This window comes from Platichthys flesus, chromosome 17 (assembly GCF_949316205.1).
Source record: "Platichthys flesus chromosome 17, fPlaFle2.1, whole genome shotgun sequence".
NCBI classification, from domain to species: domain Eukaryota; kingdom Metazoa; phylum Chordata; class Actinopteri; order Pleuronectiformes; family Pleuronectidae; genus Platichthys; species Platichthys flesus.
Genome location: NC_084961.1, coordinates 20,025,530 through 20,051,726, shown reverse-complemented (window position 1 = coordinate 20,051,726; position 26,197 = coordinate 20,025,530). Strand labels below are relative to the sequence as shown.

Genomic DNA, 26,197 nt, shown 5'->3' with positions numbered 1-26,197 from the left:
CTCTTTGGGTGGCTGCATAATTGTAATCCAACTGCTGCTACTTGCATGCCCTCAAACTCACTTTGTAAGTTATATAATTTTAACATTTAAGTTTTAGAAATCTGGATGACTGACATGTCTGCCCAGACTGGAGTGAGTGGAAAATTGTCTTAGCAAGACATATTAAAGATTTATAACATTTACTGAAGTTTGTACTTACAGCACCTTACTTTTTAGAGGACACATTTACCTGAACTACTGTTGTGTTGCATCCCCCCACGTGAATGCAATAGATTGTGTAACGTGCTCCTCAGGCTGAGGAGCTCTGCTCTGGATCCTCCCTGCTTGTGTTAATGGTGCCGCTGAGGACCTGCTGGGATTAGCTTGTGTCGGGCTAAAACTAGAACTGGTTGTCCTTACTTTGTTAAATTCACAAGTGGGTTCTCTTTCAGTCATTGGTTGTGTGGTTTCAGGCTTACTTTGAACCCCTTACCAGGAGGCCCAGCTGCTATTCTATTTCTATGCTATTCCATCCAGTTTTATGTTGCTCCTCTTTCTCTTGGGTTTGCAACAAATTGCAACTGAGTGGAACCATAATCAGACGACATTCATCTTTTCTTCATGTGTTATTCATTGGTATGAGTACAGGTCAATTATACAAAAGAGCACATATAAGACTTTCAGCATAGCTAAAATTGGAATAACTTAATGGTAAGTGGTCTGTAAATGGTCTGTCACTCAAAGCGCTTTACAGTTCCTTTTTTACATCCACACCTTCACACACACATTTAAACAGTACATCTCTGGGCAGCAATTTGTTTTTTCTCTTAATCAGTTCAATATATAATTTAATATATCAGCAAATATGTGTTGTGTGTAAACACTACTGAATCTCAAACACAAACGTAAATGAGTTGTTGCCTACATTCAGGTAAAAACCCTAGTAGTACATATTGAGACACGTTTTTTATGATGACTACTTCACAGTGAAAGAGGGCTTTAACCTTTGGTTTTTTCATAAAAGAACATCTATCTTTTCTAATATGGCTTTTATAATTCCCCTCCTCTTTGCCAGCATCAATCAGCCCCCATTTCCCACATAGATTTAGCCAGGCAGGACAGACTGCTAGTTTCTAGTTAGCTGGAAATTGGGATACATTTATCACTTAGGTTGAGAGGCGGCCAAATGTTGCCCTTTATTGCAAAATAATTCAATAAAAACAAGCAAACAAGTAGGAAAAAAAATATTAATTCTGCTTTCAAATATGAACAAGTACTGTGCTGTGTTTATTAGTTGTTTTCATCATCGGTAGTGTACACACTACACACACTATACACTACACTACACTACACTACACTATACACTATACACACTACACACTACTACTAAATTGCTAATTTATGAGAGTGACTGAGGACAAGACTTTTGTCCTCATTACACAGAGAGGACCAGGTATAGAGCAGAGGTGTGAAGTCATTGTTTTATATATCACATGGAATTCTCAAATCTTTCCATTTAAGCATTGGAAAAAGTCACAAGTCAAGTCAGGTGAGAACTAAGTCAAATCTCAAGTCCCAAACTGAGCTTTTTTGAGTAATTATTTGCATGTATGTGTGATAAAATTTACTTGGTTACTAATTAAGTTCCTTTAATTAATTTTATCTGCATGTCTTTACACCAAAATATTCACCAACTCAAAGAAATTGCATGGAAAATGTTGCTGGTTTCATCGAAATGACGTTTTTTTCATGATGCGGTCCTATTCCTTTTTCATTCAAGTACTAGCCATGAGCAGAACCTTTATTTTGTTGTTTATTCACCAGACAAGTCTCCCCAATTCCAGAATTATGAGGAGAAACAAAGCCAACTTCCTTGGTGCAGTACTAACTAGTGAACATGATACTGTATGAATTATGAGTATTTATTCAACCAGATGATCACATAACAATATTCAACATTTGGCAGGACCAGCATGACCAACACGTCTGTGATCCACTCAGTGAATTTAAACTATTCAGCCCCTATTTTTCTACTACGATGAGTTTACTAGATATTCCTTTTCTATCCTGTTACTTCTACACCTGCTGACTCACTGGTAGCAAGTGGATACTGTTGTGTTGGATATGACTTATTAGAAGTCAGAGGTCTATAAGTGTCAGATGGCTTTGTTTGCCCTAGATAATTGTTTGATTGTAAGGGACTAAGATTGACAATTCACATTATACTATTGGACCGTACACATAATTTTCTGAAAGTCACAGTCATTATACTGATTCTAATTCAGTGGGTTTAATATGATATAACAGAGCTATTTCAGAGTTGCTCATATAAGCTAATTATTTGTATAAAAACAAGGTAAGCAGTGCTGCAGTTTTAAGTGAGGCCTGTTAGACTTTTGGAGGTGATATAACAAACTATTAATTCCACACAGACAAGTGATTTCAGTCGGTACCAATGAAACAAAAAACAAATCAACAATAACGAATCACAACAAGTTTGTTGTGATGTGGCATAACAATTTTAATTGTCAAGTAAACAAGCCAAAAAAGGAAAGATGCAGGTTTTAATTTCTGTCCAAGCAGGAAGCTAAACCACAAGCTGACTCATCTATTGCATTCTGAAAGATATATATGCACACACTGACCTTGGAGGAGGAAGTGTCACACTCCTGGCAGATCCAGCCATATCCTGTCTGCTTAGGGGATTTCTTCAGTGGGGGGTCCAGGCACCCAAAGTGATAGCAGAGCCGGCACTCGTCACACCTGAGGCACAGACAGGAAAGGCACATGTTACATGTCACATAAATGAAGCCAGGGTCTTCCTTCAGTGAGGAGGCCAGCTCCAGAGCACTGATGGATGATGACAAGGCAGCCAGTTGTCTGTCAGTCAGACTTTGTTAATGCATTGCAAAGTCCCTCTAATGCCTCCGCTCCCTTGACCTTACACGGCCATTGAATGTGCAATGGTTCATTCCTGTGACCAGATAAACACAGGCCTTGTTAGTGCCTGTCAGGTCTCCTAACACTGGACAGCCTCTGTCTTCAGATGATTCAACATGGGTCAGACCACACAGAGGACACACACTGACAGACAACATGCCTGCAGAAGATGATTACCATGCTAATATCTAGAGGTGTCACAGTATGATGATATATGAATTAAATTTAAAGCATTAACAGACACTTTGAAAATCAACAGTGCAGGTTTAATATGTGTAGAAGTAAACGAAAAGGCAGCTTATTGTATCCTAAACTGTACATTTTACAGTATGAGTGTGGAAGTGTGTAACCAATAAGAGGCTGCTGCAACCCTGCAAGCAGCCATTCACACAAGTCGACTGACACAGTAAACAAAACCTAATTTCATCAAACCTTTTCTACATGTCTCCTTCCATTCTGTCCCACTGTGTTGTAAACAAAAAACATTTCCCCCATGACAGAAACTACTCTGATGATTATTAAACAATGACTGTGACAAAGTTTCCTACAATACTATTGAGGGGGAAAAAAGGGAATAAAGGGAATAAAATGTTTTTAAAAGAAAAGTTTCAGCTGTTTGTTTATGGAAAAAGAGCAGACAAAATTACAGTTATTTATGCAGAAAATAGCATAACCCAATTTCAGCTCCTCACTGGTAGAGTAGCTAATTGTGTTGTAGATTTATTTTAAATGGATTAAATTGCCAATTTGTCCATCAATCTCCACTCCACACTTAACCTCCCACTGCCTGCAGGTACAATCTCAGCAAACAAATTTACTAGGGATAAATTCAGAAATTCTGCAGCTACTCAAATAGAGGGCTCACTCTCAAAATGCACCGATCTTCCCAGAGTAAAACACGTCTTCTCAGTGATCAGAAACCAATGCACTGCTGAATTAAGCAGCTACGGCTGTCTTGATAAAAAAAGAACCACCAAAAACAAATTACATAATCAATTCCTAAAACATTAAGGTTGACACCTATTGTCTTTCTAATCACTGAAGCGCTTTTGATGATTATTTAGTTACATCTGTTAAAAATCACCATCTCATTTGTATATTTTTACCTCCTGAAGTGGTTTATTATTTAACTTCCCTTCTGTTCTTCTTCTCTGAGGTTGCACAGAATGAGTAGTCTGATACATTGAACTCTTTAAAAAACATTATCATGTGTGTGATATTTATGGTTTACATATGAAATTCTTTAAAACTCAAGCTGACAGTTCTATTCCTCTTTCCCACCATCCGATCAGTCTTTCTATCTTTCCTGTCGTCTCAAAAAATATCGGATTATCTGATTATCTGAGGATCCAACTCGTGTTTGGAATTACAGGCCACTCCAGACCATTCTCCTGTTAATACTATTATTGGACAAGATTCTCTCAAACCAACTGAACAATCAACTTGAAAAAAATTATCTCCTCAGCAGCTCATGATCTCCCCAATCAACCATGTCTGCATTATTATAATTTACCGAACAAATATGTACCTTTACTCAACAACACTACTGTCACTCCATTTTATTTGAATGAAGTCTTGGATACACTCGACACAACAAATTTCAACTTCACTCGTCATTGGTAAAGATGCTCTCCTCATAGGTGGTTGAATTGCTTGTGTAACATTTCCCCCTAAACCTGCAATAAGGGAGTGTACTCTCTCTATTTTGCATATCAGGGATCTTTGTGCAAATAGTCCAACAAGCAGTCGACAATATTTATGACTGGTTGAAATATAATAATTTAACTATCAATGTAAAGAAAACAGAATGTATGCATTTCTATTCACCTGAGATATATAATAACATATAAATGCAGTTTTTAAATCATGACTTCACCTTTTAAGGGAAAAAATGTTTCCAAACCTACTTGGTCCTTTGTGAAAAAGTAATTGGCCCCTAAACCCTAATAACTGGTTTTGCAAGCCTTGGCGGCAACAACTGCAATCAAGCATTTGCGATAACTGGCCCACTCTTCTTTGCAGTATAGTTTTAATTCAGCCACATTGTAGGGTTTTTTAGTATAAACGGCTTGTTTAAGGTCATGCCACAGCATCTCAATCGGATTTAAGTCCGGACTTTGAATAGGCCACTCCAAAACCTTGCTTGAGCTTGAGGTCACAAACTGATGGCCTTACATTCTCCTTCAGGATTTTCTGGTAGAGAGCAGAATTCATGGTTCCATCAATTATGGCAAGTCGTCCAGGTCCTGAAGCTGCAAAGCATCCCCAGACCATCACACTACCACCACCATGTTGGACTGTTGGTATGATGTTGTTTTTATGAAATGCTTTGTTGGTCAGCAGTGGATTTTGCCCTGGAACTCTCATGGATGTCATTTTTGCCCAGTCTCGTTCTTATTGTTGAATCACAAACACTGACCGTAGCTGAGGCAAGTGAGGCCTGCAGTTCCTTAGATGTTGGCCTGGGGTCTTTTATGACCTCCTGGATGAGTAGTCTTGGAGTAATTTTGGTAGGCCGTCCACTCCTGGGAAGGTTCACAACTGTTCCACGTCTTCTCCATATGTGGATAATTGCTCTCACCGTGGTTAAATGAAGTCCAAAAGCCTTAGAAATGGCTTTGTAACCCTTTCCAGACTGATACATGTCAATTACTTTGTTTCTCATCTGTTTTTGTATTTCTTTAGATCGCGCCATGATGTGTTGCTTTTTGAGATCTTTTAGCCTACTTCACTTTGTCAGACAGGTTATATTTAAGGGATTTCTTTATCCAACAGGTCCGGCAGTAATCAGGCCTGGATGTGGCTGGTGAAATTAAATTCAGCTTTTCAAAAAATTTTGTGAATCACAATTCATTCATGATTTATCATTGGGGGCAATTACTTTTTCACATAGGGCCAGGTAGGTTTGGATAGCTTTTTTCTCTTAATAATTGAAATCCTCATAAAAAAACTGCATTTTTTATTTACTCTGGTTACTTTTGTCTAATAGAAAAATTGGTTAATTGATCTGAAACATTTAAGTGTGACAAATATGCAAAACATTAAGAAAACCGGAAGGAGGCAAATACTTTTTCACAGCACTTTATATATATATAAATACAACATCATCTTGCAAATCAAATACTAAACATTAAAGAAAACTACAAATAGCTTGGAAAATTCCTGGATGTTTTTAATAGGACCACATGACACTGTTTCAGACACATATTTATCTAAATCTTATTGTCCTCGAGTTAGGTCAACTCACCCCAAATGAAATCATCACACCAGCAGAGTAAAAACACAATATTGTCTCTTATTTTACCCTTTGCTCAACATTGGTAGTTGTGTGGTTGAATAAACTTAAAAACACGTAGTAAATGGTCTAAATGGTAAATGGCCTGTATTTATATAGCACTTCCCTTCTACAGTTTTACCACCCACCCATTCACACTCCCACTCGTACAGTGCATCTATGTGCAGCATTTGTCTATCATACATCAATCATACACTCCCGACACAGTCGTCACTTGCCCAAGGCCACTTCTAAAAGCTGGATGGGGGAGATTACCCGCTCTACCCCTGAGCCATGTGAGTTTACACGATTTAGAAGATTAAGAAATATGCCCAGTGTCCGCCTGGTTTTAGAAGAAGCAGTAGCTGTCTAAAAACAAAAGGTACAGCTGAAACAAATGGAAAGTCATGAGGACGTCAACTCCAGACCTGTACCAAAGTGATAAGGAGATGTTAATACAAAATCAATACCACATTTCATTAATCTATCCAATAGCTCTTGAGATATTTCATTCAGTTATTCAATTGAATACATATTTAAATAAATCTGATAAAAGCTACACTATAACCCCACAGGGTCTTAAAAGTAAATTCACTGATGAGAATGTCTTACACTGTGGAATGGAGGGTTTCCAAGCACTACAAGTCTGAATTTGATATTTCATTCACACGTGGTGCTCATTAATAATGTTACATTTGCAATTGATTTCAAACTCTGTCCTGGTTAGATTATTAAAGGCTTAAAAACTATCTTTGAACCAGAGACATACACTTGTCATTACTGTCTTTCAGCCCCTCAGTAATGGAGATGAATAGAGAGGGTTCAGGTTGACCTCCTGGTTGTTAATGCTGTTATCAGATCTCCACTGAAGAATGTGAATCTGCTTCATTGATTAGGACATAACTGCCTCTAATTGTGGATTGTGTGTGTTTACCGGGCTGGGGGAGCTTGTTGAAGGGCAGTCAGCCTCATAAGTGATTAAAAGAAAAAATCTGCTCTCACACAGGTCAATTTCCTCGTTTTTCTCTCAGACCCATGCCTTTGATGTATTTTATTGTGTTTCAATGCTGCTTGTTTTTTAAGCAAATCTTCCTGTTGTTGGATGTTTCACAAGCCCGAATGACATTGTGTTGTTCTGACCAAACAAATAAAAATTATCCCTTTATCAGCTTTTTAAAATGTTCTTGTTTGAATGCCCTTCATTGTCTTAATATGTTCGGTTTTCAAGCATATTAAGTGTCCTACCTACTCTCTTCTTGTGAAGTACATTGACCAACACATTGTGAATTGATTGCCTTTATCATCAATAATAATATTGCTAGTGTTATTATGTTGTTGTTGTTATTATTAAGCAGTTATTGAAGTAGTCCACAATACAACTTAATATATAAAGCAGTCCTGAGTCATACATCGTCTGTAGGGTAAAGTTAGCATGCCAAGATGCTAAACTGAAATCGAGAAAATGTTTTTTGTAACATTGTATTCGCTGAACATCTAAATAATCCTGTGCATAATTTCCCCCATAATCTGCAATTACAAAATACATATTTAAAACTGTAAACAGGGTCAATTAATAACATATGTGTTATAAATTGTAAACTGGGTGACACGGTAGGACAGTGCTTAGCCCTTTCACCTCACTGCTGGAAGGTTCTTGGTTTGAATGCTTGTCCGACCAGGGCCAGTGTTGAGTTTGTATGTTCTCTCCATGTCTACATTGGTTTTGTTGTTTTTGCTGTTTTTGAATAGTATTCCTTTTCCAACTCAAGTACTGTGCACAGGGTTGATAATAACCTATAATAACAATGTCCTGGATGTAGACTGAAGCCGATTCGTTGGCAGCACGGTACGCTAATACTAGTGTTTTGAAGCGGATACAGGCAGCTACTGGTGACCAGTGAAGGAAGCGGTGGAGCAATGTAATGTGCGTGAACTTAGGTAGGTTAAAGACCAGTTGAGCTGCTGCATTCTGGATGAGCGGCAGAGGTCTGATGGCACTAGCAGGTAGACCAGCCAGGACGGAGTTGCAGCAGTCTCAGCGTAAAATGAGTGTAAGTAGCTCAGTCTTGTCAAAAATAGCTATTACATATCCATAAGAGATAAAAAATATTGCATGAGAAGAACTCCATCATTTAAATGAAGATAATAGCTACAGGTACACTTTTTACTGTGACTATTAATTGATGTGAGTAGAGTTGCTATGGTTACCATGGGTTTTACTTTATGGACCTATAGTGCAATAAGCAATTCAATTGAACGGTGTACAAAATTAGGTTAACTATACCTTTAAATTATGTTTTTTTTTTTAACAGACACCCCTGTAGAGTAAAGGAAGTGGCTGATCCCCCCCTCCTCACCTCACTATGATTCGGTTTCATTTTATTGAGATTGTTTAGGCTTTTCATGCCGTGGTTTCAGGATGAATATTGTGAAATCATTGTACAGTTTGTCCAAGAAGTTGTCTGTAAATGATTTATGGCAGTACAGCAGTTTGATATCAGCTACCAGTGAAGCCAGCTTTGTGTTGGACGTGTGTGCAGAAAGGAATTAGGTAGTTTGACAGTACCAGATTTAATGGATCTAAAGACCAAAGCATTATAGTGGATAGCAGTGGTGTCTCATGCTTTGATAAAAAGGCTGACACTCATCTTCAATCTAAACAAAGAGTAAATCATCTGCTTGTGGTCTAGTGGCAGAAACTTGGACTATGGGCAGAGAAGGTCTCTGGTTCGTCTCTGGTTCGACTCCACGGAGAGACAACAAAAAGACGAACCTGGATTGATCTGTCCAAAAATCCAAGAGTCTTCCTACCCTGTCTAGTGCCCCTGAGCAAGGCACCTTACTCCCCCAACATCTGCTCCCCGAGCACCGTACATGGCTGCTCACTGCTCTGTGTGTCCTACACCAGGTGGGTCAAAAGCAGAGATTAAATTTCCCTACCTGCATGAGTGTGCCTTTGCATGTCTGTGCATGTGTTTGGGACTAATAAATGGATCTTAATCTTAATCTTAATCTTATTTTTGAAGAAATGTTACTTTCTTGATTCTTGTTGTTCTGGGTTTGTACCCTCGGGGTTGATGCACTAAAGGCTGACGCATGCTTCTGCGTTTTCAGAGACATGCAAGAAGGGGTACGCTGTAGAGCCCCTTGCGTGCCCCTTGCGTGCAAGCCTCACGCAGCCCGCAAGGCTGTGATTGGTCCGCTAACTACATCCTTTCTGGAGTCACATTTCCGGTTTCATGCCTCATAATACCGGCAGAAACCAGGGAAGATTTAGAAGAACGAATATGGACCAAATAGAAGAGCGTTTGGCAGAAGAGATCTGAAAGTATGACCACTTGTAAAACCCGTAATTGACGGAATACAAGGAAATGCAGATGGCCTGTAATTCCTGGAAGGACATCTCAGCTAACATCGGTTTGCAGTATGACAAAGGTACAAAGCTGTTGAGACAGATCAGGGATAAATTTGTTCTCCAGAAAAAGTAATTAAGTAATCAACAGTCGACGACGACTGCCACACACAAAGAAGGCGTCTCTAAGGTCGTCTTAGAAAAAAAACGTTACTCCACCTAGTGTTCTGGTCTTTATTGTAAGTCGCTTTGGAAGATTTAATGTCACAATCGGAATAATCAACGCAAATTCATTCTGCACGACCCTGCAATTTTTTTTCAATCACAGCAACTTTTCTACATATTTGACCAATCACTGAGGTTTCATGCAAGATTCACCAATCACAGCAGTCCGTCTTGCAATATACTAAGTCATTTACATGTACATAGAGAAGGTCGTCCATTAACCAGGAGGTCTGGGGTTCTTTAGTGTTTTTCCTGTCCGCATTCGGAATTGTCCTTGGGCAAGATTACTGAACCCCAAGTTGTCCCTGATCGCTGTGCAAACAGTTTATGAATGCGTGTGTGTGTGTCTTTGTGTAAATGAGTGAATATCACATTGTACTGAAAAGTGCTTTGAGTGGGCGATAGGACTAGAAGAATTCTGATTTCCAACATTTCTAATTCAAGTCAGCATACTTCCTTGCTTGTGGTTGTGGAAATCCCAGCATGTCTAACACTAATGTTGCACATTCACAGTTCATAAATACTGCTAAAGACTATGTGAGGCAATTCACAGATTTTCCTCATTAGAAGACATCTTTTGCTCCATGTGCAATGTATTCATCACAGACAAGTTCCAAAACATAACTGTGTGCGTTTGTGTGACTGTATCTCTATTAAAAAGGTTTACATTGTGTGAAAATTGTCATTTTCATTGCAAACATGCTTTTTTCAACTGAACAAGGTTTGATAACATCAATAGATGATGCAGATAATTGAAAGCCTTGTATACTGTGTCAGTCAGATTTTTCTGAAGATACAACTGAAAGTGAGCAAATCAAACATTTTTACAGTAAACCAGAGAATCCTAGTGAACTGGAGAATCGGTCTGTAAACTGAGAACATTTACAACAGGCAAGGCAATCGTTTCTACCAATCACGAGTTTCCTGCTAAACAATTACCTGGGGGTGCGTTTTTGACTGTTTATGTTTCTTGCAACAGTAAACACAACGATCCCACATCTCTGAGAAACATGTGGTGACTTGTTATCACTAAGGACGGTGGCCACAACACAAAAATCACACCTGTGTTGTAATAAACCAGAATGATCAACCAACAGTGAGCACTTAACCACCATTTAGACTGAGAATAGTTCAACTTTAATTCACATTAAGTCATGGAATGCAGCCCTCTGGCACTGGACTCAAAAAAGGTGCAAAGCAGGTTTAATATTATACCTGTAGTGTTTACACATAAAGCATGGTAGATTTACTCAAATCAGACTATAAATTTAATTGGCATAGATAATTGGCATCTTATGAGTTGTAGGCGCATAAGCAAACAGCTGCTGCACATAAACACAAATATGCCGAGGCAGGTGGATCTCTCTCACACACTTACTGCAAGCCCCACACACACGCACACACACACACATAGAAAGAATCTTTGATAGGCTGAGCATGCATATCTGCCCTGGAACGATGGGAATTTAAAGTGCCCTCTGGCCACCTAGCAAATAGAAGAAATATGACCAAAGACCACAAGCTCCACTAATGAGCACACTCCCATTGTTGCACACAAACTGGCAATTGATTTCACATGAATCTCCAACTAAGGCAAAAAGGAAAGGGACAAACTGTTCAGTTTTGCTGCTGGAGACTCTCAAAGACCTTCCAAACTTCACAGGAGTGCTCTCTTCATTTACGCAAAAATGTCATGACTGCCCACATGCTGCCCTGATTACTGTACCTTAATGATGCCTTGGGAATGGCTGTTGTGTATCACGGGGAAGATGTTTGAGTTAAAGCACCTACTGCTCACTGACGCAGACAGGCTTTCGTCTCTCTATGTGTGAGATAATGTGGCTTTTTGAGGCATTTTCACTTGATTACAAAGTGTCTTAGCCCAACACTCACAGGAATCATGGTTACTGCTTGCTTGTTACAAACTAATAGCCATCTAATGCCTATCTTACTTAAATATTACATAAAGGACATAATTCTGTTATTTTTGATAAGAATAAGGAGGAGTTTGAGAGAGAGAGAGAGAGAGAGAGAGAGAGAGAGAGAGAGAGAGAGGTTCTGCAAGCTCTTTTTTTACCCTCAACATAGAGAGTGCAATGCATGAAGTTATATATTGCTAGGTAAGTGACTGTTGTTTGTGCATTACTTTTCATGAAAGTTGTAGCAAACAACACTGACCGGGTTAAATCCACAGAAAGAGTGCTCAAGATACACCAGAGAAAGTATATGTGTGGAACACATATACTTCAAGCATTCAAGCAGAGAAGGCAGCCCCAACCACCATCGCAACCAACAGGAGAAGAGGGGAGATGAACCACCTGAGAAGGGAGATAAAAGCGCTCAAAAAGCTGTTTAAAACCAGCTCGCCGGCTGAAAGAGAAGGTTTTTAGAACTTAACAAGCAAGAAAAAAAAAGGAAAAAGACCAGCACTTTTTCTTTTTTAAACATACTCTTTTCAGCCAGCCCAAGTCTGGCATATTAACCAGTTCAAGAACAGAGGTAGAGGAGTTCCTATGAGAAGCTCACAATGATCCAGGCAGGTGCAGAGAACTTTGTGCCAATCAGACCATTCACAGACCTGGAGAACCATCAACTGTGCTAAATGTGAAGGAGCGGACATTACAGGAAATTCAAGCCATCATCCGGAAGGCCAAAGCTCCAGCCGGCCCAGGCCCAAGTGGTATACCATATAAGGTTTACAAAAAAGGCCTTGCATTTCTCAGGAGGCTATAGAAGATGTTGAGGGAGATCTAGGCCAAAGGCACAAACCTAACTGGCTGGAAGCTGGAAGAGGGACGTTTTGTCCCAAAAGAAGATCATTCAGTTCTGGTCTAGGGGAACCCTAGACCAATTTATTGGCCCCCAGGCAACGCCTGAGGCACTACAAATATGCACTATTTCAGGATGGATGTTCTGCTTTCTATCTATTGTTTTATATTAATGTATACAGTTTTAAGTTAAGCAAGACAGGTTTCTGTTCAAAAAGGTTTCCTATTTTTTTCAGTTAATTTTGTTTATTATTAAAGTGAATTGCTGGACAATAATTTGTTTTCCATGTGTTCATGTCACTCCAAAATCTGCATCTAATTTGATTCAGGGTCAAATAGTTAAAAAATCGCACATCAGGAAGGGTGAAGGCAATCGGGTCGACTGGCCCTGCCAATGAGGTGTCCCTTATTTATTTTTCAGGGAGTTGGCAACCCTAGCTAACATGTTGTTGAATCTAAACCCTTAAGCACCAGTGCTCATCAACACTATATAATGCCAGTGTTGATGAGCACTGGCTTTATAATGTGCGTTATAATTGTTTTTTTATATTTATATTATGAAAAATAGATGGTTTTAATGTTGCTTGTTTTTTTTTTTTAATTAACTTAGATAGGTGAAATATTTGAAATCAAAAAAAGGTTAAAACTTTACCCTTCGTCGGTGTAATATTATTTCTAACACGATGTTGACGAATGCTGTTGAGGGACCCACCTGGAAATTTTTGATTTGGTTCCCAATAGACTTGAGAATCCCCACTGGGTAGAATACGATGAAATACGTCACTACACACAGGGACAGCACTAGAAGTTATTATTGAGTGATTTTGAATACAGCCATTGTCCACGTTCTCCTACAGTCTGTGGTTTCACTCAGCATTAGGGTGTTGAACTATGGATGGTAGTGAGGAAACATGCATCTGGCCAGTGTTTGATTCATAAAAGATACCTTGCTGTCTCAACATTGCTCCTTTGGAGGGTGGAAAAGTTGAAGCCTCTCTGGCTGTTCACCGTAGCATGTTCTCAGTCTCTCAGACAGTGTCTGAGTCACACAGCCTTACCAGCAGCCTCTATCTGGTTTACACAACCAGCCACTGCAAGGTCCTTGATGTTATCAAAGCAATTGGGCCCTGCTTTAATCATTGGGAAAATTGAGCAACCCCCCAAACCCTCCTCACACCACACCTTGTACTTTTGAAGTTGACAAATCCAATCACTCATAAGAGAGGTTATTGATTGATGTAATCTTATTGGAGGTGAGGTGGTGGAGGGGACATGATTGATCGCTTTTGTCTGCTACACGTGTTGCTCTGAGTTGACGATTCGTGTCCACTCTCATCTGGTGTTTAATCTCTGAGTAAAGTTCACAGACCCACCGCCCCCACAGCATCACCCTGGGACCCGTTCCTCGCTGAATGGGTCTCATGGCCTGCAAATCGGAGCCGAATTTGTTCGATCTCATCTACCTCTTCAACATCGATGTCGCATTTCTGTCTAGGTCTCATGACGAGTAAAGAGTCATCACTCTAGCAAATGCACAGAGCATCCATTAATTTGTATAGCCTGCAGAAACATTCACTGATGTATCAAAATAACTAAATCACACTGACGAGGACAAAGATAAAACTACATTAGATTGAGTATGTTGAGTATGACAAGATAATTCAACTAGGGACAACAAACATGTTGAAGCAGGGGAAAGCAACAAATTGTACTAATACTTAGTGACATTATAATAGGTTTAGGATAGGAAGTGCTCCCAGCAAACCTTTTTTGTGTTCAAACAAATGATCTACATGATATTAATTTCAAATGTAGAGAAAAATATGTCTCCTGTCATTTGTTTGTGTACAGTCCATGAATGGTTTCCTGAGACTGCTCCAACACGTGCACTCCCATTTGAAAGATGATCACATCTTAACCCTACAATGCAGGGCCTTTTGTCACCGCCTCTGACAGCAGAGGTTCAGAACAGCTGCTACCCTTTTGTTGTCAGACACAAACACGTCCACATGTCAACAGATGTGCTAGTTGCTCTACACTGTTATCAATAGCTACGCTCTAAATTGTTACATGCGATTTACATGTGGACGGATGTAACAATTATGTGATGATGCTAAATCTGAAAATGCCCGAACAAAGCCTTTCAGTGTACCAAACTGCGAATGAGTTTGTTTAAATTATTCATTTGGATTTATAAAACATTATTTGTAAGAGAAGATTTTGTTATCCTAGACTGTAAAAAATGTCCCTTTTGTCACTTCATGTTAACATATCAGTAAAATGTGTATTTGTCAAGGAATTAATCATTCTTCAATTCTTTCTAAACTATTGTGATAAGCTTCTTTGTGCCTGAACCTATTAAGTAGGAGATATTTAGTTTGTATATTATACTTCGGTTTTCAATTTATTTTCTAAATCAAATCAGATTACAAAAACAATGACCAAAATCAACATCGCTGAAACACAGATTAATGAGATATAAAACTTATGCAGGTACCGATGGTTGTTGCTTGCCCAACACTTTGTACCCTCACTTTTCCGTCCATGTATCGATAGTAGGTTTGTGGCTTCAAGAACTTCTTTTGTCTCCTGCAGCCTTGGTGTCTGCAACAAAGTGGCTGAAACAAGGCAGTAAATGTATCACAAGTGGGCAATGCAATTACCTTTGGGCTGCTCACGTGACAGGAATCAATATGACACAAAGCGCTTACCCATTGACTCTCATCCATGACAAAGTGTGCTGGTGTCTTTCCGTAGAAAGGAGTGCATTATTGGACTCTGTGAGGCCCCTACTTTTTGATTTACTGTTGGGTCATTGCAACATTATAAAAGAGCCATTGTTTTACAAGACGGGGAAGTAACAAATTGATTGCTGGAGAAGGACCTATGGAGACAGCCCAGGCAGAGCGACTGCCTCTATAAGATCATCTGGACACAACTCATTCACAGCTGGGATGAAAGGGAAAGAGAGGGATCTCCACAGTCTTTTCCTGCTGCTTTGTGTCTGGCTCAAGTTTGTCATGTTTTCCAGCAGGGGGCCTCAGTGAACTGAGTACAAGGCTTGAGCTGGCTGTCTTTCAGCAGCGCCTCCTGTCCTCACCTCCACGGGATACACTGAAACTCTGACCTCGCCGAAAAAGCTTGGTCTACTCTACCAGAGCATCACTAAAGAAATTAAAAGAGAAATACATGCAGCAACTTTAAAACAAGTCTAAGATGTGACACTCAATTAAGATATATAAAGCACCCATCGGCTTTTGTGGTTCATGTTCTGTGTGTAATGATTAAAAATTGGGATAGGAGGAAATAGTGCAAGAGAGGATGAGACAGAAACCATTAAAGGAGGAGCAGGGAAGAGCATGTACCCCAGGAAGTATTTGAGCAGAGCTACACTCTGGCAGAATCAGTGGGATAAAGAGAAGGGGGAAGAAGCAGGGGAGTAATAGATTTTAGCTGCTTGGCCACACTTCCTACACAGCCACAGTACCAGCTCCTGTGTTTTCTGTTTTAATAGGGGACGAAAAAGGGTGAAGTCAGCAAAAACAAAATGCCGCCATTAAATCATCTCCCCGGATCCGGTGTCAGAGCAGTAATGGGAAACGCACTCATCATCGGAAAGGTTACTGCTTTCCAGAACCTCCCTGCTAGCTTTTCTCTCTCTTTATCCCTGGGCCCCTCCTCCTCATGGACCTTGTGGCCTCAGTCTCATCCCCTAACCAGGAACCAGCTGTAGCTGAGCTCATCTCATGGTTTGTCAGCTGCTGTTCAGTCCCCGGAGACCCTGGGGTTGAGAGTGAGGGATTGGGGCATCTACAGTTTGCCATGGTCAGTTAGTCCCATCTTGTGGAGATGCCACCAAATCATGCAGACACCTTGCTGAAAACCAAAATACATCTCTTTCCGCCTTCTCCCAGAGCTGTTTAAAGAGCAAAGTGCCCATCCAATTGAAAAACAAAGTTGCAAGTGGATATTGGCTTTATACTCGACGGTGGACAGCAAAAACATATCTCAAGAGCCCCAAAAAAGATATGCATTAAGTCCAACAGCCAATTCTTTTGGGCTCCATCAACTGGTAAAACTCGAAAAACTCTGTTCCAGAAAAACAGCTGGTGCTGAGAATATTGGGGAAAATTTCCATGAGCAGTAATGAACATTCAAGTTGATCCTATGCCATACAATTTTTGTTGTGAATCATTTCTAACTTCCCTCTGACACAATTACCAAGCGCATTTAAGCTTCTTAAAATAATTCAAATTATTGGATCATATTGGTTCAGTTCAATTTCATTGTTTATCCAACAGCCAACCAACATGCTACACATCACATTTATTCACACGGTGTATAGTAATTGATGCAAATTCCCTTGAGTCAGTCAAGCAAATGAAAGTGAGAGAAGGCTGACTTTTACAACAGGACAATATTAAATGACTTCCAAACCACCATGAACCACTTACAAAATCCTTTGAGAATCTGTGGGTAGAATCGAAAACATATTATGTGTGTAGGGAGGCTGTTGTTTATTATTATTTCTAAATCTAAATTAGACAAATTCTTAACTGGGTACGAAAAAAGCATCTTCAAGCTTCTATATCTTCCAAAATGAGGATAACTAACTATTTGAATGACTTCACAGGTATGTCTAAATTTTAATATTTCTATTACTTTCAATTCACACACAGGTTCCTTCATCTTTGCTTTATCCGTGTTGTCATTTTCCATCATTACATGACTTGATAAATACTTTAGAACTGATTAATTCTTATTATTCATCTTTGGACTGTCAGCTTTTGCATCCTATGTCTTAAGTCTCATTTTCAGATGTGTGTTTTCAGGACTCGAATTAGAGAATTAGACCGTACTCTATGTGAGCTGAGCGGCAACGTTTCCCAACAAGAAGGCCACTTCCCAGGTGATAAATCACAGATGACAGAGGGCATTACACGCACAAATGGACCGCCGCCGCTGCACCTTTGGAACGATTAATTAGCTGGCTGACACTCATATATCACTGCAGCAATAAGGTGAAAAAGTCAAGAGTTTATTAAAGCTCCGCTTAATTTTCAAGAGCTATAGGCCAGAGGATGAGACACTTCACATACACAACAGCAGCAACATTCATATTCTTACTTCACACAGTATCACAGTAACACAGTACACATTAGTCTGAAAAATTCCCTCCGAAGCATTTCTGTAAACAAATGTAAACAAATGTTTGACAATTAAAAGAAAATATGGTAGTCGCTTCAAGGCTCCAGCACAAATCAGAGTTCAACTTTGTTCACAACGCAAGTGTTTGATAATACGTATAATCAAGTATGAAGGTACAAAAAGAAAAGAACACGTTTGGCCTCTTCAATAAATACTGTACACATCCTCGCTCTATGCAACTACCTGGCATTCAGCTTCTACAAGACCACGCCACTTATTTGTAGTTATTATACAGACCTGGGTAAACAGATAAAGCCATGCATTGTAGAAGTGGCACATGGTCTTTGAGACAGACTGAACATGAGTGATGGGAGAGAACTGGTCAGGAGTCAGCAAGTCATTCTTCATCTCATCTCTGAGGACAAACCCACTGTGGTGGTGCTCATGGACACACAACGGAGAAGCAAAAGACAGCACAACTGTACGAGTCTGACTGCTCCCAAAAGCATGCATATTGGGCCCTGGATAGGCAAGAGAGTGGCACATGAGGGCAGAATGTGACACTTGTCATGAGCCCTGAAAGAGCAGCAAGTAGCTGTTTTGACAGCACTGACTATGGGCCACCAGGGACGTGGAGACAAAGCTTGGTTTCTGTCTGAGGACGTGTCAGTTTAACTGTCACTTTAAGATATGGAGACAGAGGAAGACTTCTAAATGCCTAAAGACACTTAAGACATTTGGACTAATATTTAGGTGCTATTACCACTAACTACACTAGTTTGTATCTACTACAGATGCTTTATGGTATTATTACTTTACTGGTAAGACGAGAAAGAGTTGGCTTTTCAATAAACAATTACTTTTCTTAATATTCCTTGTCCCTCACTTACTTAAAAAACACAACACAAAACTCACATCTTAGAAAGATTAGGTTCAAGTGAGTCTGCAATTAACCAAATTCACACTGAAATTCTTCGAGTGTTTTGGTTTAAAAATCTTCAATCAATACTACTGATTGGCACTGATGAGAAGTCGTACGGGGAGGTCACAAGTGCAGAGAAGCAGACTGAGAGCAATGACAAAAAGAAATCTGTTGATCTCAGGTATTTCAACATGTGTGGGGGGAAGCAAGTGAGCTCCTAGAGGCATAGAGAGGATTGATTCAGGAGTCGGAAATCAGTTGCTGTCAAGAGTCAAGCAGTGACTTTGACACTTTCTGCTGTGCTTCCACACTAAAATACCACCAAAAAGCCACTCTGTTTGCCACGGGTAAAGAATGGAACTTAGCTGCCATACATAAATTATGCAAAACCAGCTTTCAAAACATTTAAAATATCTTAAGACCTAAAAACCGTAACCTTCCTAGAAACCAGTCGATCTTCAGTGGTGACTTTATATTGAATTGTGTGTAGGTGTTATTCCTTAACTGTAAAGCCTCTGCCTGTATAACATGTACTCCATAGCAATCTGACCATAGTTGACAGAACATTGGTTTATACTTAAGACTAATGGCTCACTGACACCATCTAATACCCCAACATAATAATTTAAGGAAGCAATGATGAGTTAAAGATTACAGGGCTCAGTGTCTAATAAATGATATATATTAAATAGTTGCATCAATCTATCAGTTCTAACTTCACTGGACAAGCAGAACAGTTTTATGTTTAGTCACCAAAAGGTTTCAACACATGAAATGTAAAAATAGAAAACTAGTCAGAACTTTGTAGATGCAGACATCTGCATAGATGCAACTGAAGCCAAAACTGTTAAAAAAAACAACAATAAAACATACTTGTGGTGGATAAAAAGCAGATGGAAATTGAACAGAAGCCAAACATTATTGGCTAAAAGCAACCTTTCGAGGTTTGGATTCCATAATCTATATTTAGACAGTTCCGCTGAATTTTCGTTGGACAGTTGTTGGTCCAGTTTGGGTCAGGGTTGGTTGAAGGGTGGCGTGACGGTCTCTTTCTTCAGCCTGACCCGAGAGCCTTTCTTCAAACGCCTCAATTTGTCTCTCTCTGTCTCTAAGCCAACGGTCATCTGTCCCAAGTTTGTATGGGAGGTGAGGTGGCTGCCCCGGCTCTCACAACCTGTGCAATGCAAAGATAGAAAGAGTCAGGGCAGCACACCTCACACCACGACACCTCAAAACCCTCACAACTTAAACGCTGCCTCAACAGCACGACAAGTACAACACAAACACTTTGGTATTCAAGTGTTTTCATGGTCTTTCAATGGACACAGGTTCATTTAAAAAAGTCTGAACAAGCTGTCACTGTAAGGATAGAAATTAAGTTTACGATTAGGTATTTATTCACTTGTGTAGATTAGATTTGACCATTGCCTTTATCTTTAAGTGGCCTTAACTTAAAGCTATGTCAACTCAAAAAGCAGACTTACATAGGATTTCATATCTGAAATCTTCGATAAAAAACAGTATTCAAAAAAACATTATAATAATGAATTATCTTTAATAATAAACCAAGAAAAAATAAAGGCTTGCTGATAACATCAGGCAGGTAATGTGAAATGACCTACCTTACATCTTAAATTCAGCGTATTGTACAGTTTGACAGCGTTAATTTAATTTAGTAAGACATAAGGGTCATATGATATTGCATTACACTACATATTCATTACACATGGTATCTATTGCACCTCTGTTCATACTGGGAGAGGGATCCCTCACATGTGGCTCGCTCTGAGGTTTCCAAGTTTTTTTTCCCTGTTAAAAGCTTGTTTTTCCTTACTCTTGATAAGGTTAAAGGGCAGAGGATGTCACACCTCTGCCCTATGAGACAAATTGTGTTTTGTGAATATGGGCTTTACAAATCAAATTTGATTGATTCATTCATTGATGAGGCTGGTCTGAAGTTTCTCCATTTTACACAAACATGTACACAGAATGATTCAAAGTTCCTCGACTGTGTCATTGCATTTGCGTTATTGTGAAAGGATAAATTTAACAGAGCAAAGTCAATTAACAATTCCTGCAAATATCTGACACTAACAGTCTGCCTGTAAATGAGGGGACTTAGTGCTGCAATTAATTAGGATTAATATGATTAATCCCTTGATTGTTTTTTGATAACTGGTCCATCACTTGGCATAAAAAAACATCAGAAAATAATGAGAATATCGAATTTTTGCTTAAAAATGCAACTTAGATGATTCTACAATTGTTAAAAGAGAAGGCAATTTAATTTTCTGCTGACTCACTAAATTGGAATATTGTTATTTCTAGACTGTTAAAGACTTGAACAAAGGGAGATTTAGTTTAGACTGAAAAAAGTTGATGAAGTTGGACTGAATTTGTGATTTAAGTGATAGCAGTGGTGGTGTTAGCATGACAGGACTGTTGAAGTAATGCAATCAGCTCTGCAGAATGTACAACACTCTGGATTTATAAAAACATCTTGTAAAGATGGTGGATGTGATGGGTTTGCATCAACAGAGGTTAGATAAATGGCAGATGACGTAGTAAAATAACTGTTTAACTGCTGTTCTGACTGCAGCTTAATAATCGGTAGAATGGGAAAAAAATGGGAAAAGAGTATCGCACTCAAATGGTGAGTTGTTTCAACCCAGTAAAGTGGTTGTGAATTTTGTTCAGTCAGAGGTCTGGTGAGATTGGAGAGAATCTTTGTGTACGAGATTCATCGCATGACAATGGGCTGACAGGCTGCCTGTTGTAATCTAGATTTTTTTTGTCCCTCCACAGAATTCCAATATCAGAAAATAATCCTGTTGATTAGATGCCTGACACCTGAAATCCCAAGGCAGGAGCAGAATAAACTGAGCTATTCATTAGGCCATAATGAACTGTTCAAATGTATGTGGCAGGTCAATATAGGAGGCCTATGGAGAAGATACCCTCAGCCCCCTCAGTCTGCACAGCACAGGCGGCCAGAGCCTAATGAAGACTGAACTTTAATCACCAGGAGGATATGGCTGCCTCATGAGATACACATACACACACCATCACATCACCGCACCTACACGTCATGTAAAATAACCCCACCTCCCTGCTCCCTCTCTGATCACATAATAGCATGCACACGCGCACACAAACATTCTCTCACCTCACTAGGTTTTCATTGTCGCCCGGTCCTTTGCAGGTTGTACACTCGGTTCTCATGTCTTCGGCTTTAGGTTTTTTATGCAGTGCAGACTGCCGCTGACGGCGTTCCCGTGGCAGTGGTTCCTATGGAAACACGGCTGATTAGAATCGAGAGCTGGATGGGCACTTGTTGGAGAATGGGATGTAAACAGAAATTATATGTTAATCTATGAAAATACAAAAACTACAATTCCTGAATGCAATTCATCAAAGTGACTATGAGGGTTAAACTGACATTTTCTGACTTTAAATTGCAGCTTTAAGGTGTAATCTCTAAGACTGGAGATCAAATTAATGGAGCTTTTGCTTTTAATTTACACTGTAGTGATTTATCTGACTTGATATTAACAAATACTAAAAACTTACTGAGCTGACCGGGGTTGATGAAATGCATCAACCGATATCTTAGTTTTAACAAGAAAAAACATGATGAGGAAATAAATTGGCCTGACACAAAAATAGCCTGTGTAGCTCAAGAAAGTAAAGGAGGTTAAATACGGGTGATGTTTCTGATCAGAGCTGAACTACTTTATGAGGAACAGAATATGTCAGTAGAATGTAAACTACAACAGCAGTGTCTTTGAATAGCAGCATAGAGAGATAAACCTCTAATTTGTCTTCTTTGTCTTCACAGATGGGAACTCTCTTCCTCTTCTGTCCTCTGGTTCTCTGTGAAACACAAACAAAGCAGAGTTCAGACACACAAGGCCCTGCAAAGTTACTCATTCAGCTTAGTCACTAAACAACTTCTTAGGATCAGAGCTAAGGTGTAATATTTTCATCTTTGTGATTTCAGTTTTAATTTACTCTCTACAATCTCTGTAAACAGTGTACGGCTGACAAAGGTCTGAGCTGATAAAAATTATGATCTAGGCTGCCTTTGGTTATTACAATGCACTCACAGTGATAAGCTTTGCAAGTTGCACCGACTTCTGTATAAACTTTTTTGCCCAAGATCCAGCTAGCTCTCAGCGGCTAGCCGCTGCTCTCTCAGCAGGGCTTAAGAGTACAGCAGCGCATATTTTCAAGTGTAACCATTGAACGGATCCCGTTTAACTGCCACAAGAGTTGTTCATCTTCTATTAAAGACCTTAATGAGTAATTTTTTTTATTTTCACTGCATTTTAATATAGCCCCTATAAACAGTTAATTTTAATATAAAAATATTAATGATGAATCGATAATCGATCGTTTATTCTCCGACGATCGATTAAAACAATTTAATCGAGTCTTGTTCTTCGATCACGTAAGAGGAAAAAAACCTTGACCCCCCACTTCTGAAGCCCTTATGTTGGGAGGGCCACATTCCACTGAGTCAGTGGGAGTAAATATATGTGTTCATATGAAATGCGATTTTATATTTTACCGTTTGCGAAGATTTGGTGGTTTTGACTGTGAGGAGCTGAGCTTATCGATTCAGCGCCCCTCTGTGTTGTAACCACTAATCTCTTGATTTGAACACATGAAAGCAGCCGTACTCAGCAGCATTGACAGCAAATCACTTGCATTGCTGCTCATGCTGTGGCACAGAATGTTACTTCATTATTTCTGTGAAAACTAAACAGTACTGGATGAACATCTAGAAACGCCATCATCTACTGAACAGGTTTGAGGGACAAAGAACCAAGCATGAAAAGAAAAAGAAATCAAACATCTCCTTTCAGCAAGCAAGCAAATGTTGGAGCTGCTAAGGAGGGTTTAAAAGGGCTAGAAAAATCTACAACATATTTAAACAGATTGTGAAAACAATTCCATCTGTTGCCTTTGGCTCGCCACTGCTCGCCAGATGGAGCACTTATCATTAAGAATGCTAACTGTAAGAATGCTGCCAGTTGGCAGTCGCAGACCCTCACCGTATCTCATGCAAAAGCAGCACCAGACAAAAGGCACGACATTATTTAATAATTTCTGCTTTAAAGTGGCGTCTGTGAAGGTAATCTATAAGGCCAGTGAGAGCTGGCTCAGCTGAATGAAGCTCAGCCCACTGCACAGCTAATCTCAGGCTCTACTCAGGTGAGGAAATTAAAACTGCAGGCAGTTTATGAGTACCAGGCAAAATCAATCTTTTAATTAAGTACATCAGTGCATCTTTAACAAGCATGAATCATTTCACACAGGATTAGAGAAATTAACAGAGCATAGGAAGCGGCAGTAACTAGATATATTAACTTAATTCTCCTAATTTCTAAATGATTAATGGCATATGTTCATATGGGAGGTTTTGATGCAAGCGCTGTTGTGGGCTGCTGCAGCAGCAAAACAGGTCCCATTAGCAGAATTATTTCGTTTCCACCTTAAGTAAGCTCTCAAACCCAAAATTCTATTTTAAATTCCCTCGGATATATCAATGGTTTTATATCCTTGCACAAATAGAGTCTCATTTCTACATTTCTGCATATTATTCTTTTTAAGAACCATTTAACTGCAGCTGAAATAATTAGAATTATTGGCAACAATTCTAAAGGATGAGGTGGGAAAAAAGCTGTGAAACAACTCCTCCTTATGTTAACTGAGGGCAGTTATGGTAGCATTTACATATACGTATTTATGATTGCAAATAATTGTTGGACTCATGTTTGGAACAACAATTTTTAAGTCCTGCCACAAATTCTGACCTCGATCAAGTCATGGACACTAATATTGAATATATAAAGAAGCAAAGATAACTGAACTCATCATTTGGATTCCTAGGTTTGCCCATTTGTTTTTAAATAATTTATATCAAAACTATAGATTGTGTGACCCTCCACAGAAGGTACAGTAACTGCTGCAAATGGAATGGCTGCATCCATGTTCAATGTCACAAAGGTCCCGCTCAGACTTATATCTGTGTGTGTGTGTGTGTGCGTTGTGTGTGAGAGAGACGGAGGGCTGAGTCGATAAATGGGCAAAAAATTTGAAAGATTGCCCCCAGGACACATTTGCGTTCACGTAGCAAGAAGAATGGGGCTACAAGCATCCCAGACACCTCTGAATGTGGTCTAAGTGATCAGATCTCATACGAGTCCTCAATAGATCATGGGTGTATTTAAAACTGAACACAGCTACTCGTGATTGGACCACCTTGAACCCTCTGAACCTATTGTTTATCTTTATTTACAAGTGTATGGAAAAGTCACAATTGCTGTTTTCAGACATGACCTCCGGATGGTGTCCGCATTATTGGGTCTAGACTGTCTTTGGCGGTTGTCCGTCACACATGAACAAGCAGCGGGAGATTCTTGGCTCAGACGCATTCACAACATAGAAATCTAGGGAGTGGTCAATCAAGGGGTAGTGCAGCAAGCTGAGGCAGGATCTAACTATCACGTGAGATTACGTATTTTTCGTTTACTGCACATTGATACCGACATCGGCTTTCATCACCAAAAGCTTTCTTAACATCTTCAACGGTATCGTCAATGTGTGCACCGTTTTTTTTTTTCTTCATTTCTTGAACTGTCGCATGTTAAAAAAGTCATCAACCAACCCACTCCCTCGCCCTCAACAACTAATCCATGATAAAGTTCCCAAGGCACAGGTCATGTTTCACTTAACTATCCCACACTGAAGAACAAATGTATGTTAATGGACTGAGCTTGAATGAAGCTCAGGCTTGCTACCGTTCAGCAGGGTAGTGTAAAATCTGACAGTCTCATGGAGCATTATGAGACTTTACAGCTGCGACAGTACACACACAACATGCAAATTAGAATCCAGCTCGCAGGTTGACTTTAGAGGTTTTACTCCAGTAGGCAGTACTAACTACAGGCAATGAGTTACAGTCAGACTTGTTAACTGAGGGCCATATTAGCCTTTTTAGCCAGGATATGCATGTGTGTTCACACTTATACACGCACACAGTCCTATCGGCCATATGAACTGCCTGACTCACACACACACACACACACACACACACACACACAGACACACGGCAGCCGCGGAGGCCAGCAGGAGGTCGATTAGCCAGTCCTGATAAATTGAAACATTGCTTTAGAGAAGTGCCAGCCTTTGGGTGCCCTGGTAAAAGCATTAAACATGCAAAGCAGGGCCCTTTTAGCGGCTGCCATTGCACGCCTTGCATTTGAAGATAAATGCTGCACTGAAGTACTTCGCCCGAGTGGCTGTGGCTCCATAAAAAAAAAAGAAACAGCCTCCTAATCCCTGAGAGCTCCAGCAGTCCTCAGCACATGTCTGGACACAGGTTTCTAAACCTGAACAGAAAAACAAATTAACCCAGACTGACACTGTGCTCCGACACTACACTATATTACCCTCTGAGACAGATAGAGTGCAGAGTGTGGAGAAATGTCTGGGACACTCCTTCTCTTTGTTAATTTCTCTATTTGTAACAAGAGACTATAGACTGGAACAGCTTCAGTGGCTCTCACTGAGAGCATTCAGTT

General features: G+C 39.7%; 1 protein-coding gene across 3 annotated transcripts in view; it reads right to left on the bottom strand.

The window, feature by feature from the left end:
- phf14 (PHD finger protein 14) overlaps window positions 1-26,197 on the bottom strand; it is a 77,240-nt gene that overhangs the window by 16,936 nt on the left and 34,107 nt on the right. The window contains exons 15-17 of one of the 3 annotated variants that reach the window (XM_062409754.1): window positions 22,419-22,481; window positions 21,775-21,896; window positions 2,625-2,742 (exon numbers count right to left, since the gene is read on the bottom strand). In XM_062409754.1, coding sequence (XP_062265738.1) covers window positions 2,625-2,742; window positions 21,775-21,896; window positions 22,419-22,481 — 303 coding nt within the window. Of the gene's footprint in view, window positions 1-2,624; window positions 2,743-15,027; window positions 15,157-17,555; window positions 19,783-21,774; window positions 21,897-22,418; window positions 22,482-26,197 lie in introns of those variants that run through there. The other 2 variants (XM_062409755.1, XM_062409756.1) reach the window with 2 other exon arrangements.